General features: G+C 44.5%; 1 protein-coding gene across 1 annotated transcript in view; it reads right to left on the minus strand.

The window, feature by feature from the left end:
• Nucleotides 1–149: 149 nt before the first annotated feature.
• The window catches only part of NR2E1 (nuclear receptor subfamily 2 group E member 1), an 18,184-nt gene continuing 4,767 nt past the window's right edge, over nucleotides 150–13,566 (minus strand). Inside the window, exons 2-9 of the mRNA XM_027693756.1 lie at nucleotides 12,617–12,762; nucleotides 11,803–11,890; nucleotides 11,295–11,530; nucleotides 9,855–10,001; nucleotides 5,115–5,211; nucleotides 4,580–4,729; nucleotides 4,204–4,309; nucleotides 150–1,607 (exon numbers count right to left, since the gene is read on the minus strand). Coding sequence (XP_027549557.1) covers nucleotides 1,445–1,607; nucleotides 4,204–4,309; nucleotides 4,580–4,729; nucleotides 5,115–5,211; nucleotides 9,855–10,001; nucleotides 11,295–11,530; nucleotides 11,803–11,890; nucleotides 12,617–12,762 — 1,133 coding nt within the window. The 3' untranslated portion in view covers nucleotides 150–1,444. The remainder of the gene's footprint in view (nucleotides 1,608–4,203; nucleotides 4,310–4,579; nucleotides 4,730–5,114; nucleotides 5,212–9,854; nucleotides 10,002–11,294; nucleotides 11,531–11,802; nucleotides 11,891–12,616; nucleotides 12,763–13,566) is intronic.

Genomic DNA, 13,566 nt, shown 5'->3' on the forward strand with positions numbered 1-13,566 from the left:
TCTAACCTGTTTTTCAAACCTCTGATGATGGAGACTCCACAGCATCTAAGGCAATCCATTTTAGTAGAGAATATTTCTGTTCCCTGGTCAGCAGGGGACAGTGGAAGAAGCTAACTAAGAACAAGCGTTAAAAGAACACTGGAAAGTACTTTAAATTCAATATATTTTTATTCTTTGTAAATACAATGAGTACAACTTTTTAACTTCACAAATCGGTTAATCCACTTTGTACAGGAAAAGTTTTACTCATTCTATGATAGTCCAAGTGCTGATCTTTCTCAGTGCTAGTTCCTAATAACAAATTTTGAAAAGTACAGCAGCTATCTTTAAATGTTTTTTTTCTACATTTTTCATACATCAAATAAGCAGCTTATAATGTTTTTGTGTGTGAGAGGGTATAGGTGAAGAAGGCTTCAAAATTAGAACCTGGAGTATTCTAAAAAGGCAATGGAGATTTTTGGAAATTGTTAGCATTGTATCAGTCAACAACTTTTATTTCTTTGAAATAAAATTCCTTCCATTGATTTTTTTATAGTCATTTCATTTCTCCACACATCTCATCGACAAAGAGTTTGGCCACCGTTGCCTTTGGTTTCAGCACTGTGCCAACAGGACAGCCAGCAGGTCACTGAAGCGGTCATCTCCATTGTATTTGGTTTTGCTGTTTTAGTCTTCCTTTCTTGACTTGTATCTTTTTAGGGGTGGGTGGGTGTGAATGTGTGTCTGCGTGTGTGGAAGAAGTCTGTGTGTGTGGAAGAAGAAGGAGGGAAGTTTGGGGAGGAAGTTTATAAAGCTCTTGTGTCTTTGAGATGTTAACTGAACAAATAGTGACATCCATGTCAAAGATCACCAGTTCATTTTGTAGGAAGAATGGAGCTCCAATCGTAAGCTACTTTTTAATCAGTTCTGAAGGCCACTTCATGATGTATTATAGCAGAAGCAATGTTTTGGTAACCTGGTCTTAAATGTTGCCTATCGTATTAAAAACATTTTCCCAACAAAGGCTACTTTTAAAACAATTCTGAAGGCCACCGCATCTTGTGTTACAACAGAAGCCAAGTTTGGTCACTCAGTTCCAAATACTGAACAAACTAAAGTACCTTCTTTCACATTTTGTCTCAGATCTGCCAGTTAAATGAGAGCATAGCAGAGTCTTTGTTAACTATGACTGGCATCTGAATTGCCTCCATCCTGTAGTAACAGGAATAGCAGCCAAATTCCAACCACTTTCACTTTTTCTGTAGAACAAAGCATTCTCTCCATGATCTAAATCACTCTGTTCAGAGCAGCAGAATCATATCTACTGGGGTGTTTTTGTCAATGAGTTTAAGGGCTAAACATTCCCAGGTTTATGCTTCCTGTAGATTTTGTTAGTTGAGGCTTATTCTCCATAGATAAAAGTTCTTCTCAAACTGTCCATTCTGATTGTTTATTTTAAGGTAATTTATATGTCACTGGATTTGTACATATCTGAAAGCAGTCTTGTAATTGGTACATTCCCAATGGTCTTTTTGAAAAACACTTCTTCTATTGTAGATGGACTAATTGAACGTAAAGCTGGTAAAAGCAATAAAAGTTTCCCAAAACGACAGGGTTGTGTGGGATACCTGGGAGATGGAGAGAGAAAGAATGTTATTGAAGTTTTCAAGTATTTTTCACAGTAAGTATTTTATTTCATAGAAAAGGACCAACATTCAATAAACCGTACAGATGGTGCTACCTGTGCTAAAGCCCTATGTTTTGTACTCATGTGAGCAAGAAGATTGACTAAGGAAATATATATAGCTGTTAGCAGAATATAGAACAAAGTTTCTGAGTTTGGTTTAGCTCCTTTGTTTATTCCCCTAGAGCAATAGCAGTATAAAGACTGGATCTGCTCTGATGTGTCCCTCATACGACAACTATGTTCTCGATGCAGTTCAGGGAAGAGCTTGACGTGTAATAACTACCCTCTCATTTAAAGTGCAGTTTAAACCTGACCGGATTGTCATGGTAATCACTTTGCCCCTTTTTGGTTGACATATGTATTGAATACAAGTTGACATTTTTAAAGAAAATTTTAGTTAAATAAGCTATGTTTATCCCCAGGTAATGTGTTTGTGTACAGGATATTTTCCATCCTTTCTCCCAGGTTTTGAAGCCAACACAACATAGGATGTGTGTTCTAGCTGTGCTTACGCTGACTTTACACCAGCGATTCTCAAACTTCTGCTTACAGTGGTCTCCCTGAAAGGAGGAGTAGATCGTTTGGAGAAATGTGCTGCTTCTCCAGACTGCCGTCCCTTGCATCCTTTTGACTCCACTGAAATCAAACAGCTGATACTGCTGTAACACTGGCAGGAAGGTAAATTCAAGCCTGAGGATGAAATGCAAGCTGAAAGCCCTTTCCCAATGAAGTCAAAGTGACAGTCCTGTCAGTGGACTGCAGATTTTCCCTTGTAAAAGGCTATCTTTTACAACAGATATTGTTTAGCCCAATAGCTAAATACTTCCAGCAACACAGAAATGCAGCGGAAAAATTGCCATGCCTGGAATGGAAACAGTAGCTATGTATTCTTCCCTGGCTTCTCTCTCCAACAGGCCCTGTCTCAGTCTCTAGGGAGCAATCTTCCCAGAAAAGGCCTTCCCTAAGACAGGAAGAGGCTGCTATGCAGCAGTTATTCTTTTTGTTCTGAAGCAGCCATGACTGGATGGAATTTGCATATTTACTCCCATCCCCAGTCAGCCCATTCCCTTTAGACTAATAGAAGTGATCAGAGACTACTGCCATCTAATCTCTGATGTGGCGTAGCCTTCTGCCTGACAGAGATATTAGGACAGCAAATCAAAGTTTCAGAAGGAAAAGATGGTATTGAAGTTTCTCTTTCAGGGCTCCCATCTCCTACTGTTCTAGTTTCATGGACCTTCACTGCAGCTAAAGAACATAGACGTGGACTTTACAAGCCCTGTGACAGCTCTCCCTGGGAGTCCTGAACCAACCAGGGCAGCATTGCAGAAGATGTTGGGTAACATCTTCAGGCTTCTCCCCTGTCACATGACTCTGAAGTGGTCCATAGCAGGAGGCTACTGATCTGTTCCCAGCCAGCTGTTCTAGAGTCTGGGGTTGTACTTTGCATATTTTCTGGGCTCACCCCCATACACTTTGTGGAATGACAGCTACAGCTTTTACAGCAGGTTTTAAGATTTCTGTATCCTATGGAACTTGTCCTGAATGAGACAAGGGGAAATATTTTCTTCCCAGACAATGATTCTCATCACTCTCTCGCTGCACCACAGTGGGATTCACAAGTTCTGGGTTTTTTGTTTCAACCCGAGCACAGACACAGGCTAGCATCTTGGAAGAGCCACTTAAGATCATTGTGTCCTGATTTCTGTGTCTGCAATGTGGGGGAAATCATATGGGAATTGGAGATCATGGGTAAAAAGCACTCGTACTGGTCTGAGATGTGAAGTTCTGAGCATCACTTTTAGAGGTATTTAATTGGATAAAGTGTAGAGGAAAATGTAAGCCTCTGAACTGCAAAGTTTTTCACAGCAGGTATCACTTCCAAGGGGAATATCTCTCCTATTAGCACTTTTCCATTTGTTTAAATACATTGAGGTGCTGGAGCATACCCAAAGAAGGGCAACAAAACCAGTGAAGGGTCTAGAGCACAAGTCCTCTGAGCAACAGCTGAGAGGGCTGGGGTTGTTCACTCTGAAGAAAAGGAGGGATGGGAGACCTTACCACTCTACCTGAAAGGAAGTTGTAGTGAGTTGGGTTTTGGTCTCTTCTCCCAAATAGCAAGCAGAAGAAACAGCCTCAAGTTGCACCAGGGAAAGTTTAGATTGAATATTAGGAAAAATTTCTTCCCCAAAAGGGTTGTCAAGCATTGGAACAGACTGCCCAGGGAAGTGGTGGAGTCACCATCCTTGAAGGTATTTAAAAGACATGTAAATCTGGCACTTGGGGGCATGGTTTAGTGGTGGACTTGGCAGTGTTAAGTTAATGACTGAATTCGATGATTTGAAGGGTCTTTTCCAACATTTTCTGTAGTTCTCTTCCATCAGGAAATGCTGAATGCCATCAGGCTGACAGCCAGTGAATACTTGCTGTAACAGCCCAGTCCCCACTTCAGTCAGTGCAAATGTCATCTTCAGTACAGTGAGAGTAGGATTTTACCCCTACACCTGCCAGAAGTATTGGGAGAAGACACCACTCACCTGGTATGAATGTAGCTGTTCAGAGTGAGCTGGGCTTCATCTTGAAGGGCTGCTATGGCAGCAGCATTTCGGAAACTCCTCAGTTCAGAACCACTGTGTGTGGGCACTGGAAAGCAGATCAGTTACTAGTTCAACTTGACTCTTGGGTGGGTCAAAACAGTTCAGCTAGTGCTATCAATGGAAATTAAATGTTCCTATTAATTTCCTAGCGCTCCACTGTCAGTCTTTCAAAATGCAGCACTGACTACTGGAATTCAATATTGAGAAATCCATTGGGTGGCACAAAGCTGTATCTGGCTTAAAACATAATTTTTTTCTTTAAAGTAGCAACCTCATAGTTACCAGACCAGATGAGCAAGAGATTCTTTCTGCTTACCAGCTTTGAAAGTGACGATGCATTTAAGACAGGCAAATTCAGTAGCATCTAGCCGAAGTTGTCTAAATCTAGCCACAACCTCCTGTAAAGCCTGTATTTCTGAAATAATTTTATTCAGCTTCTGAGAATCTGTGTTGTCACCATTCATGCCTGAAACAGAAACAGATGAAATAAATAATATTAAAGGCATTTCCTTTTTTTTATATTGATTTCTGACAAAATCCTCTGTATCAATATCCACTCTATTGTCACACTTGTCTATCTGGTTCCATGTAAACTGACTATATTGTATGAAAGTTAATATAAAATCTTCTCTTGGATGATAACAAACACAGTAATTTGCATTTAAATGACAATGCAAGCGGTCATGAATACAACAAAACAACATTATTTGCATTTAAATATAGATTTATAAATGACAGGTATGCTCTATTGTTCAGTCAGAATTTGTTATTCTTTACATGTTGTTCTTTTTTCAGTAATGTATTTTTATGGTAATTTTTGTAACAAAGTCATTAAATTGTGCAATTCTTACCAGATACAGCCAGTAGAGTGTTAGCATCAACTGGAATGGCCCATTGTGCTATTCCTAGAACAAACAGTTCTCTCCAAGCATCTTCCAAAAGCATCAGCTGTCATACAATAGATGTACAATATGACATAGTGTATAATTTATAGGTTTATAAACAATTTAAATATGTAAATTTCTGTTATTTTAAAAACTACTTTAAATGCCTGTCATGGTATTTTCCCCACAGCATTCATTAGCTCTTCTCTTAGGTTTTTGAGAAGGTGTCTAGAAATAAGTCTATGCATTATGGAAAAACACTGAGCGTTGTCTCACTGTGCACCATGTTGTGGACTAAAAGGGAAGGTGAGAGAGGAGAGTGAGAACTCCTTCCCCAAAAGTTTGCTCACAACATGAACACACTTGCCTTTGTTTCTCAGCATGGTATGGGCTCTCTGCTCCTCTCCCTCACACATATAATTGTTCTAGGACAGCTTGGATGAGTGCTTTCTTCTTGCTCTCTAGGGATTACAGTCCTTTCCCTTGGGAAGGCTGAATTTGTGAAAAAAAGCCTGGACAACATCCTGCATCAGTGTAGGGAGCACTGCTTTAGATCACATATGTATCTTACAGCCTCTTCCTTACTAAGCGAGTCTTTAGCTCTGTCAAGCCCAGCATCTGGACACACATAGAATTTCTCAGTGTCACCTGTTTTCCTGGGTTTTTTTGCTTAAAATCACTCAGAAATTCCAGGCGCTGAGCTGTTGCCTTTCAGAGATGTGATTATCCAGGCACCTACACTGACAGCATTGCTGGTTCTCTGCCACTTTTGCATGTTGTGTGGCTGTATGGACAATGTGTTTTTCTCTGTTTGGAGGCAATGCTTTTGATTTCCATGAAGAGTCAGTGGTGCATCTGAAGAGGAGAAAAGACTTCTGGAAATGCGGACTGGCAAAGCCAGACATTTTTAATCTTGAGGGCATCTGGGACTGTTAGCCCAGACCAACTCTTAAGAGACATTTGGAGGACCCTCAGTTCAGCTGAAGTTCATGGCCTAAAGGGCATGTTGTGATGCATACACATTGCTGGGACGTTGTGCCCCACAATAAGGTGGGAGAGACTTGGAGGAATGAGAACTGGAGTGGAGTAGGGAGGTATCTTCTAGCAGCTCCATGCAGTGAAAACAGATTTTCCAAAACTCATACAGCAAAAAAAACCAAACCAAAACAACCCCCCAAAACCTACAAAAATTAATGTTACTATGGTCCCTGAAAGTATCAGCAGCTTTTTAGGAAAATAGGAAGGAGGGTATTTTAAGTCTATGAAGAGTCTCTAAGGAAGAACAAAGTAAAAAAAGATGTTGTACCAAATTAATGATTATTTCCTTGGAATCAGATATGTGAAAGTAATAGCTGATACAGAAAGCATCAATAAAAATAATCCTTCATCAATGTGTGAATTCTTAACAGTATTGCTGTTCAGGGCAGTGTTATTTGTTGCCAACCAATAGGACAAGAGGCAACGGGCAGAAACTGATGCACAGGAAGTTTCATCTGACTATGAGGAAGAACTTTACTGTGCAGATGACCGAGCATTGAGCAGGTTGCTCAGAGAGCCTTTGGAGTCCCCCTCATCAGAGATACTCAAGAGCCACCTGGACCCAATCCTGTGCCATATGTTCCCTGCTTGAGCAGGAAGGCTGGACCAGGTGACCCATTGTGGTACCTTCCAGCCTGACCCAATCTGTGATTCTTAGATTACAAGTTTTGAACCCCCCTGTTCTGATCTGAATGGGATGAAGAATTCTCAGAATCTCTGCTCTCAATTGTCACTGTAGGGTTATGTCCATTTTGTGCCTTTTTGTGCTATGTGCTTTGCAGAACTTCTACATAACCTAAGGAAATTGTGACAGGAATGTATTTCTGTCACTGTTTGCACAGAGTTACTGTTTGAAATACTTACATTGTATTTCACAGTATGAAAAACTACCGAGATCATTTTATGAAATGTGGGGGAGGCAGTGTTTTGTCTAGAGCGTAGTGCCCATCTCAGCTCTGTTCTGAGAGCAGATGCAACCACTGCAACCTGTGAACCCAGCCCCTCCTCTGGATAATCCTGCCTGATGGATGGGCAGGTTTCTGTATGACATAGGAAATGATTCACCAGCCTTTCATTTGAGTTTGTAAAACTTTTTTGTCATTCATTCATGCAGATACAATGGTAATGAATGGTGGTTCCTGGAAGATATCAATTTCATATGTTTTTTCCCACAAAGTCTTTAAAGTCAGAAGACTTTAGAAATAGGAGACTACTCCAATAGCTAAAGCTTTCTTCATGGCTATGCATAAGTTTGTAAAACTACCAATTAAAATGATTCATGCTGAAGTCATACTCAGCCCTCCTCCTTCAAAGAAACAACAAATACTGGGCTGTCTGAGGGACTGGGTTTTGCTTCTTAATCAACCCCATCCTTAGAGTGACATTTTGTTGGTTATGTGCATTGGGCCAACCTGTCTCACAGGCAAAATGGACAGGTGTGCAGGATAGCAGAACTAGAAGTACGGTATTTTTGGTTGTGTGGCTTCCAGTTCATGATGGATTTATCTGTACGGATCTAGGGAACGGATGCACGCTCTGTTTTACCAAAGGTAAGTGACTCAGCAATCCTCAGACTTGTGTTTTATCAGCAAATTATTTCTATCTATTTCCTTGCCTTCAAGATGAAACTGTCTCAGAGTCCTGAAATCACAGTGCACTTGCCTTTTTAGAAGAGCACAAAAAAACCCCTAAAATTCGGGAAAAGGTTTTAGAGTCTCCTCAGGCAGATGTCAGGGATACATAAAGAGAAATGCAGACATTTACAGCTGGGCCATTGTCAAATTAAATAATGCAATAGCACTGTTATAAAAATCAACAGTATGATTATTTATGAAATAAAGTGATTAAAATCAGTTATTTCTTCTCCAGCTCTCCTAAATATGTCAGGGGAATCATTCAGAAAGAAGCCCAAGTCAAAGCGTTAGAGCTGAGCAGCTCTGAGTTTTGAGGAAGCTGGCTTGCAATGAGGAAGTCATGATAATGTTAAGGAAAGGCTGGGTTTTTAACTAATGTTAGTCCCTGATATGATAGTGAAAGAGGCAGTGGGTTATTTAACAGGAGTACTATGGCATCTATGGTAGATAAGCAGGCCTTGCTGTTTGAGGCATGCTTGTTCATGTGCAAGGGAGACTTCCCTTGCTGCCAAATCCTTCTGCCCCCTCCTCTGCTCACTAACAGAGATGCATAGGGAAATGCATCCCTATTATGTCAAATAAAGCCTTTGCCTAGGGAGTCTGCTGTGGACACTGGTCTAGAGATGGACCCAGTCTCCACCTGTGTGCTGGAGCAACACACCTGCTTCTTGTTCCTGATATTTGAGCCTGTTTCTTTGGTTGCTTGGTGTGACAGATCCGGTGCTCCACAGAAGTAGTGCCAGCAGAAGATGTGATTAGAGAGCAGCATTCCACACTGGGATTATTATCTTCCTAATAGCGTGTGTGATCTTCTGGGCCCTATGTCATTGCTTCCCTCATCCTCACTGCATAACAGTGGAGCTGAGCAGCATTCCCTTTGTGTAATTTCCAGACAAGGATTTCAAAACATGGGTTTGGTGCTAGAAAAAAACATTTTTATATACCTTAGCCTTATATCACATTGTGACCACCATGATTTGCCTTTAGATAGAAAACACTATTGGTTTCCTTAGAAATTATTTTCTTTTAGTTCTTTGCATATCATATGCAACATTTGCAACGTGCATCTGTGGGATGTGCATCTAGTCCCCCTGATGACTGCTATGTAACATCTAGACTGCTGTGTAACATCTAAGGCACAATTTTTCTAGTAACCATTTTGGTAAATTAGCTCAATCATATCGAAGTATTAGATATCTTTTATGATTGGGGCTCTGCGTAGGTTTTCACCCTTCCATTTTATAATTGTGTGATTACTTTTTAAAAAATTGGTGCATTATACAAAGCACACTGAGTCCTCATCAAGAATCAAGAAATTGCTTCAGCTTGTATGGTGCACATATGATTTACTCGAGGTAAAGGCGAATTGTCATAGAGGAAAACAAAACACATTAGGGAAGATTTTAATTAATGGGGAAAAATACTGGGGGCTGGCCAAATACTGCTTCCACCATATTAATGTAATTGTAAGTTCACTGAAGCCAAGGTGAATAAGAAAAAAATGTTGGCTGTGTAAACAGTTGAGAGGAGAGCAGGAGAAGGCTAAGGAGGAGGAGGTAGAGGAGGTGATGGAGGAGGAGGAGAAATTGTCTTCAGAAACCCTTCAGTCATATCCTGAGGCTATATGCTTAAATAAGCATTTCTCATCCCAAAATAGCAAAGTAAGATGCTGTTTCCTATTTTATGGAGGGAAAAGCTGTCCCACAAGTAGAGAAAGAGTTTTGGCATACTAAGCTTGGTCTGCAGCCTGGTGATTTCTCCTCTGGACCTTGCCCTCCCATAATAGTCACTTTATATTAGATTTTTTTTGTTTGTTTGATTTTCACTTGCTTCATGAAATAAAAGTTGGAGGAAAGCAGTTTCTAAATCAGTGCCTGGTTTTCAGGGACAGACCTAAATTCTGCTGTGAACTTCAGAACTGCTGAAGTCCATTATGGATTTTGAGGTCTAGGGCTGGAAGTTCAGGACCCTATCTGAGGTCTGAGACTTTAACAGGCAGACCAGGCTGATGCCACTCCCACTGCAGGTGCCTTACCTGGTCTTGTAAGGACAAGGTGGAGAAGGCTGGGACACTTTTGGCCCACTTGATGCTCATGAACAGAAGTCTGGCTGCTGACTCGCAGACGGATTCAGTGGCCACTTCGTAGAGGTACATAGGGGTACCGTTGACTTCATGTGGGTACTAATGTCAAAAAGAAAATAAAGCAACTTTATACAGTGTCACCAAGACAGTCTCAGCTTCCTCTCCCCTACAGCTGCCATTCTGTGCGTCATACTCATGCTCAATACAGACTGTGCACTCTCCTGTTCCGCAAGCAGAGGGCATTGCTTGCAGTGGGCTCACTCCAAACTGCTCCCTGCTGCTTATCTGCTTGGATGAGCTGTACTACAGAAACAGTTTGGAGGAAAAGACTGAAGGGAGAATGAAATTATTATATTGGGGGGGAAGTATGAAAATGAAGTGTTATCCTTTACTCTGTTACACAATCGCATATCTTTGATAGCAGAGTTAGAAGAATACAAATTTGATTAAGAATTTGTGTTTTGTAACCTTGCTTCAGAAGCTGATTTAGCATTCCAACCCTGCTCAGCAAAGCAGTAAGCACTCACTTAACCTTAACCTTTGTCTTGCTCCCTGTCTGCAACAGGTTGTAAGTAAATGAGTAGAGCTAAACATAACTATCTAAAGGCTGTGTCAGGTTGGAATGGAGTTATGTTTTCAAGTGTGTGCTACATTTTCTTGCCAAATAATTTCTGATTCTGTGTTTTCCAGAATTACCATATAAAACTATATATTGTGACCACATTCATGAGTGGTTCTGCCAAGCTACCAACTCTGAAAATGCAGAACTATTTAAGCAGTCTCTTCTGTGATTTTCTAGATGCAGTGAATATGTAAAATACCATTGCAAATGGGCTAATTCACCTCACAGCTAATTCCTGTGCAGTTGAGGCCACAGCAGTGCTTCCACTGGTCTGCTTAGGAAATGTCACAACCAAGAAGTACAGAGCCAGCTTAGCTAACTTTGTTTTTTGTGTCTATGTGGACAAGCTACAGGCTTTGGTCAGTACACATAGTACTTTCTGGACTCTACCACCATGGAGATGGGCATTTTGCTGAAGAAAACTCAATGATTGCATGCCTTGTGAAACAATTTGTTTAAAACTGACTTGTGGACGGGGTCCAGGCAGGAATAGCACTTCTGCAGCCATAAAGGTGTAAGAATGAAGGAGAGACAGGGTTTGTATGGAGCAGGTTATCAGTCAGTGCTGCTGCTCACCCCTTCTGCAGAGGACCTCTCATCCTGTGCACCTCATCTCTTCAGGGCTTTAGGCATATAACAAAAGTCCCCACCATAACCCTCAAAGCCTCAAGCCTTGCTCTTTGCCATGTCTATCCCAGAGGCAGGAAGGAGCTGACAGGTTGCAGGCACCCTGGTCTGCAGGCCTGCTGAGGGCCAGGGCAGTGGCTGACCTTTGGGGTGGGCTGTGCCAGGCCCACCAGAGCCTGTCTCTCTGGGGTGCCAGTGACGGTGGCCAGCTCCAGGCCATGGGGCTCCAGCTGGGAGACAGCAGTGAAGAAGGCGGGTGCTGGCAGGGCAGCGGTGGGGAAGTGTGGGGTGCTGCTGCTCTCCTCCTTGTGCCCACGAAAGTAGAGGGCCACCTGCTTCCGTATTGTCGATGTCCGGGGGCCCCGCTCGTGCTGCACCGCTGTGGGGCACCAAGGAGAGATGAGGGAGTCACCAGGGTGTTCCACACTGGGTACCCTGCACTGCTCGGCTGGGCTTCCCTCCCCCCCTGCAATTTTCTCGTGCCCCTTGCCCACGAGATGTCTCGGGAGAAATGTCCGAGACTGTCACAGGATGGGGGGGTTATTGGGGGCCAGGGCAAGGAGACACCAGAATGACACAGCGCTCCACAGTTCAGAGCAGCTCCGTCCTGCTGCCCTGCCACCCCGGCCCCGGGAGAGGGGGAGCAGGTACCATCTTTGTTCATGTTGACCTCCAAGCACTTCTTCAGCCGGCAGGCTCGGCACTGGTTCCTGTGCGTCTTGTCCACCGGACAGCCTCCCTGCAACACAGCCAGCCGTCGGGCCGAGGGCAGCAGCGCGCCCATCCCGCCAGCTCCCGACACCCTCCCCGCGGCGGCGGGCACGGAGGGGCTGCCCTTGGGTGCGTCGAGCCGGGCCGGGCCGAGTCGGGCCGGGCGCTTGGTCCCGGGATAGGGCGGGCCGGGCCGCCTTCAGCACCCGAGACAGCGACGGCGGTGCCGCCCCCTCGGGGCGCCACGGTGCCCCGAGCCCCACTGCGCCTTCCCAGCCCCACGTCCCCGTGGGGACGGTCCGTGGGTGGAAAGGAGCGCGGCCGGAGCGGGAAGGCGAAAAGCGGGGCTGCCTCGGGCCAGGCGCAGGCGCGATACGCCAGCATGTAAAACCGATGGTTGTCTGTCTCCCGGCCATGTACTGATGCTTATGGAAGGCTGCCCCTCTCTGTCCCTTCATAACGAGAAGGTGTGCTGGCTGCGCCCTCCCCCAGCCCGCATCCCTCCACCTCCCTGCGCATCCCCCCGGCCTCTCCGGTGGGCTGGGGCGGGGGGGCGTGCCGGGGACAGGCGGGCTGGGACATCCAGCGCCCGGCCTCGGCCCGGGACCCCCTGGGAAGGGAGGGTGAGACTGCGTGGGTGCTGCGCCTTGCTTGCTGCGGGTGTCTCTGTTGGCGAGGGGAGAGCAATAAGGACCCTTGGGGAAATGCAGAGTAAGGGGTGCAGGCGGTGAGGGGGATGCTCTGCGGCTGGTACCTGATTTCCTGACTTGCAAACATAGGTCCTATTCCTCCTGATACTCCGCTTGAAAAATCCCGAGCACCCATCGCAGGCGTACACCCCATAGTGCTTCCCGGAGCTGCGGTCCCCACACACTTTGCAAGGGATGTCTAAGATGCGACCTGAAAGCAGAGAAAGGAAAGAGGAAAAGAGAGCGCTCAGCAATCTGACCTCCGGAGAGATTAGCCCCAGAGCCGCAGTACAAGCAAATAACGAAGTGATTTTATAGCCAACTTTCTTTTCCTTGAGCAAGTGTCAGTCTTCTACAATGAGCATTATTCATGCCCCACTACATTCTATAATCGGCAAGACCCACTTTGGAAGGGAAGATTACAGCAGCGGGAGCAGCAGACTTGCCCGCTAGAAGTGAGGATGAGGAGGGTAGGGAGGGAAGTGCGAGGATTTAGGGGGAGTGTTTCCTTCGCTTTCTGGCGCACGGCAAACAGAGGTCGGCACTTCCCCTGGGCAGGAGAGCAGTCAGGAGACCGAGGCACAGAATTAAACCAAAACAAAATAAAATGACCGGGAAGCCAAGTATTCTCCTCTCCCCGCTAGCAACCCAGGGAAAGGGGGTTGGTTTCTACCGCAAAGAGGGCGTGCCATTTTCTTCACCTTAAAACCTGCACCAAAACTTTCCGCCTCGTTTTTGTGAGCGGAGGAGTCTGCGGGCGAGCTTGGGTGCGAGTCTGCAGGGCGGGCAGCGCCCCTCCGCTCCGCCTCTCCCGCAGCCCCCACTCCACCGACGCTGCTTTCGCACCGGCTTTGACTAGAATTGCAAATGCTCTGAGGGGGATGTAAAAACTCGTAAAGAGACTATTGCAGCCCGGTTCAAGAAACCCGCCAAAACCCTGCTCGGCTTCTGCCTTTTCTATGGCTTTTTTCTTCTCTCTTCTGTTTTTTTTTTCTTTTTTCTTTTTTTTTTTTTT

This window comes from Neopelma chrysocephalum, unplaced genomic scaffold (assembly GCF_003984885.1).
Source record: "Neopelma chrysocephalum unplaced genomic scaffold, ASM398488v2 Primary Assembly neopelma1_23, whole genome shotgun sequence".
Lineage (NCBI taxonomy): Eukaryota > Metazoa > Chordata > Aves > Passeriformes > Pipridae > Neopelma > Neopelma chrysocephalum.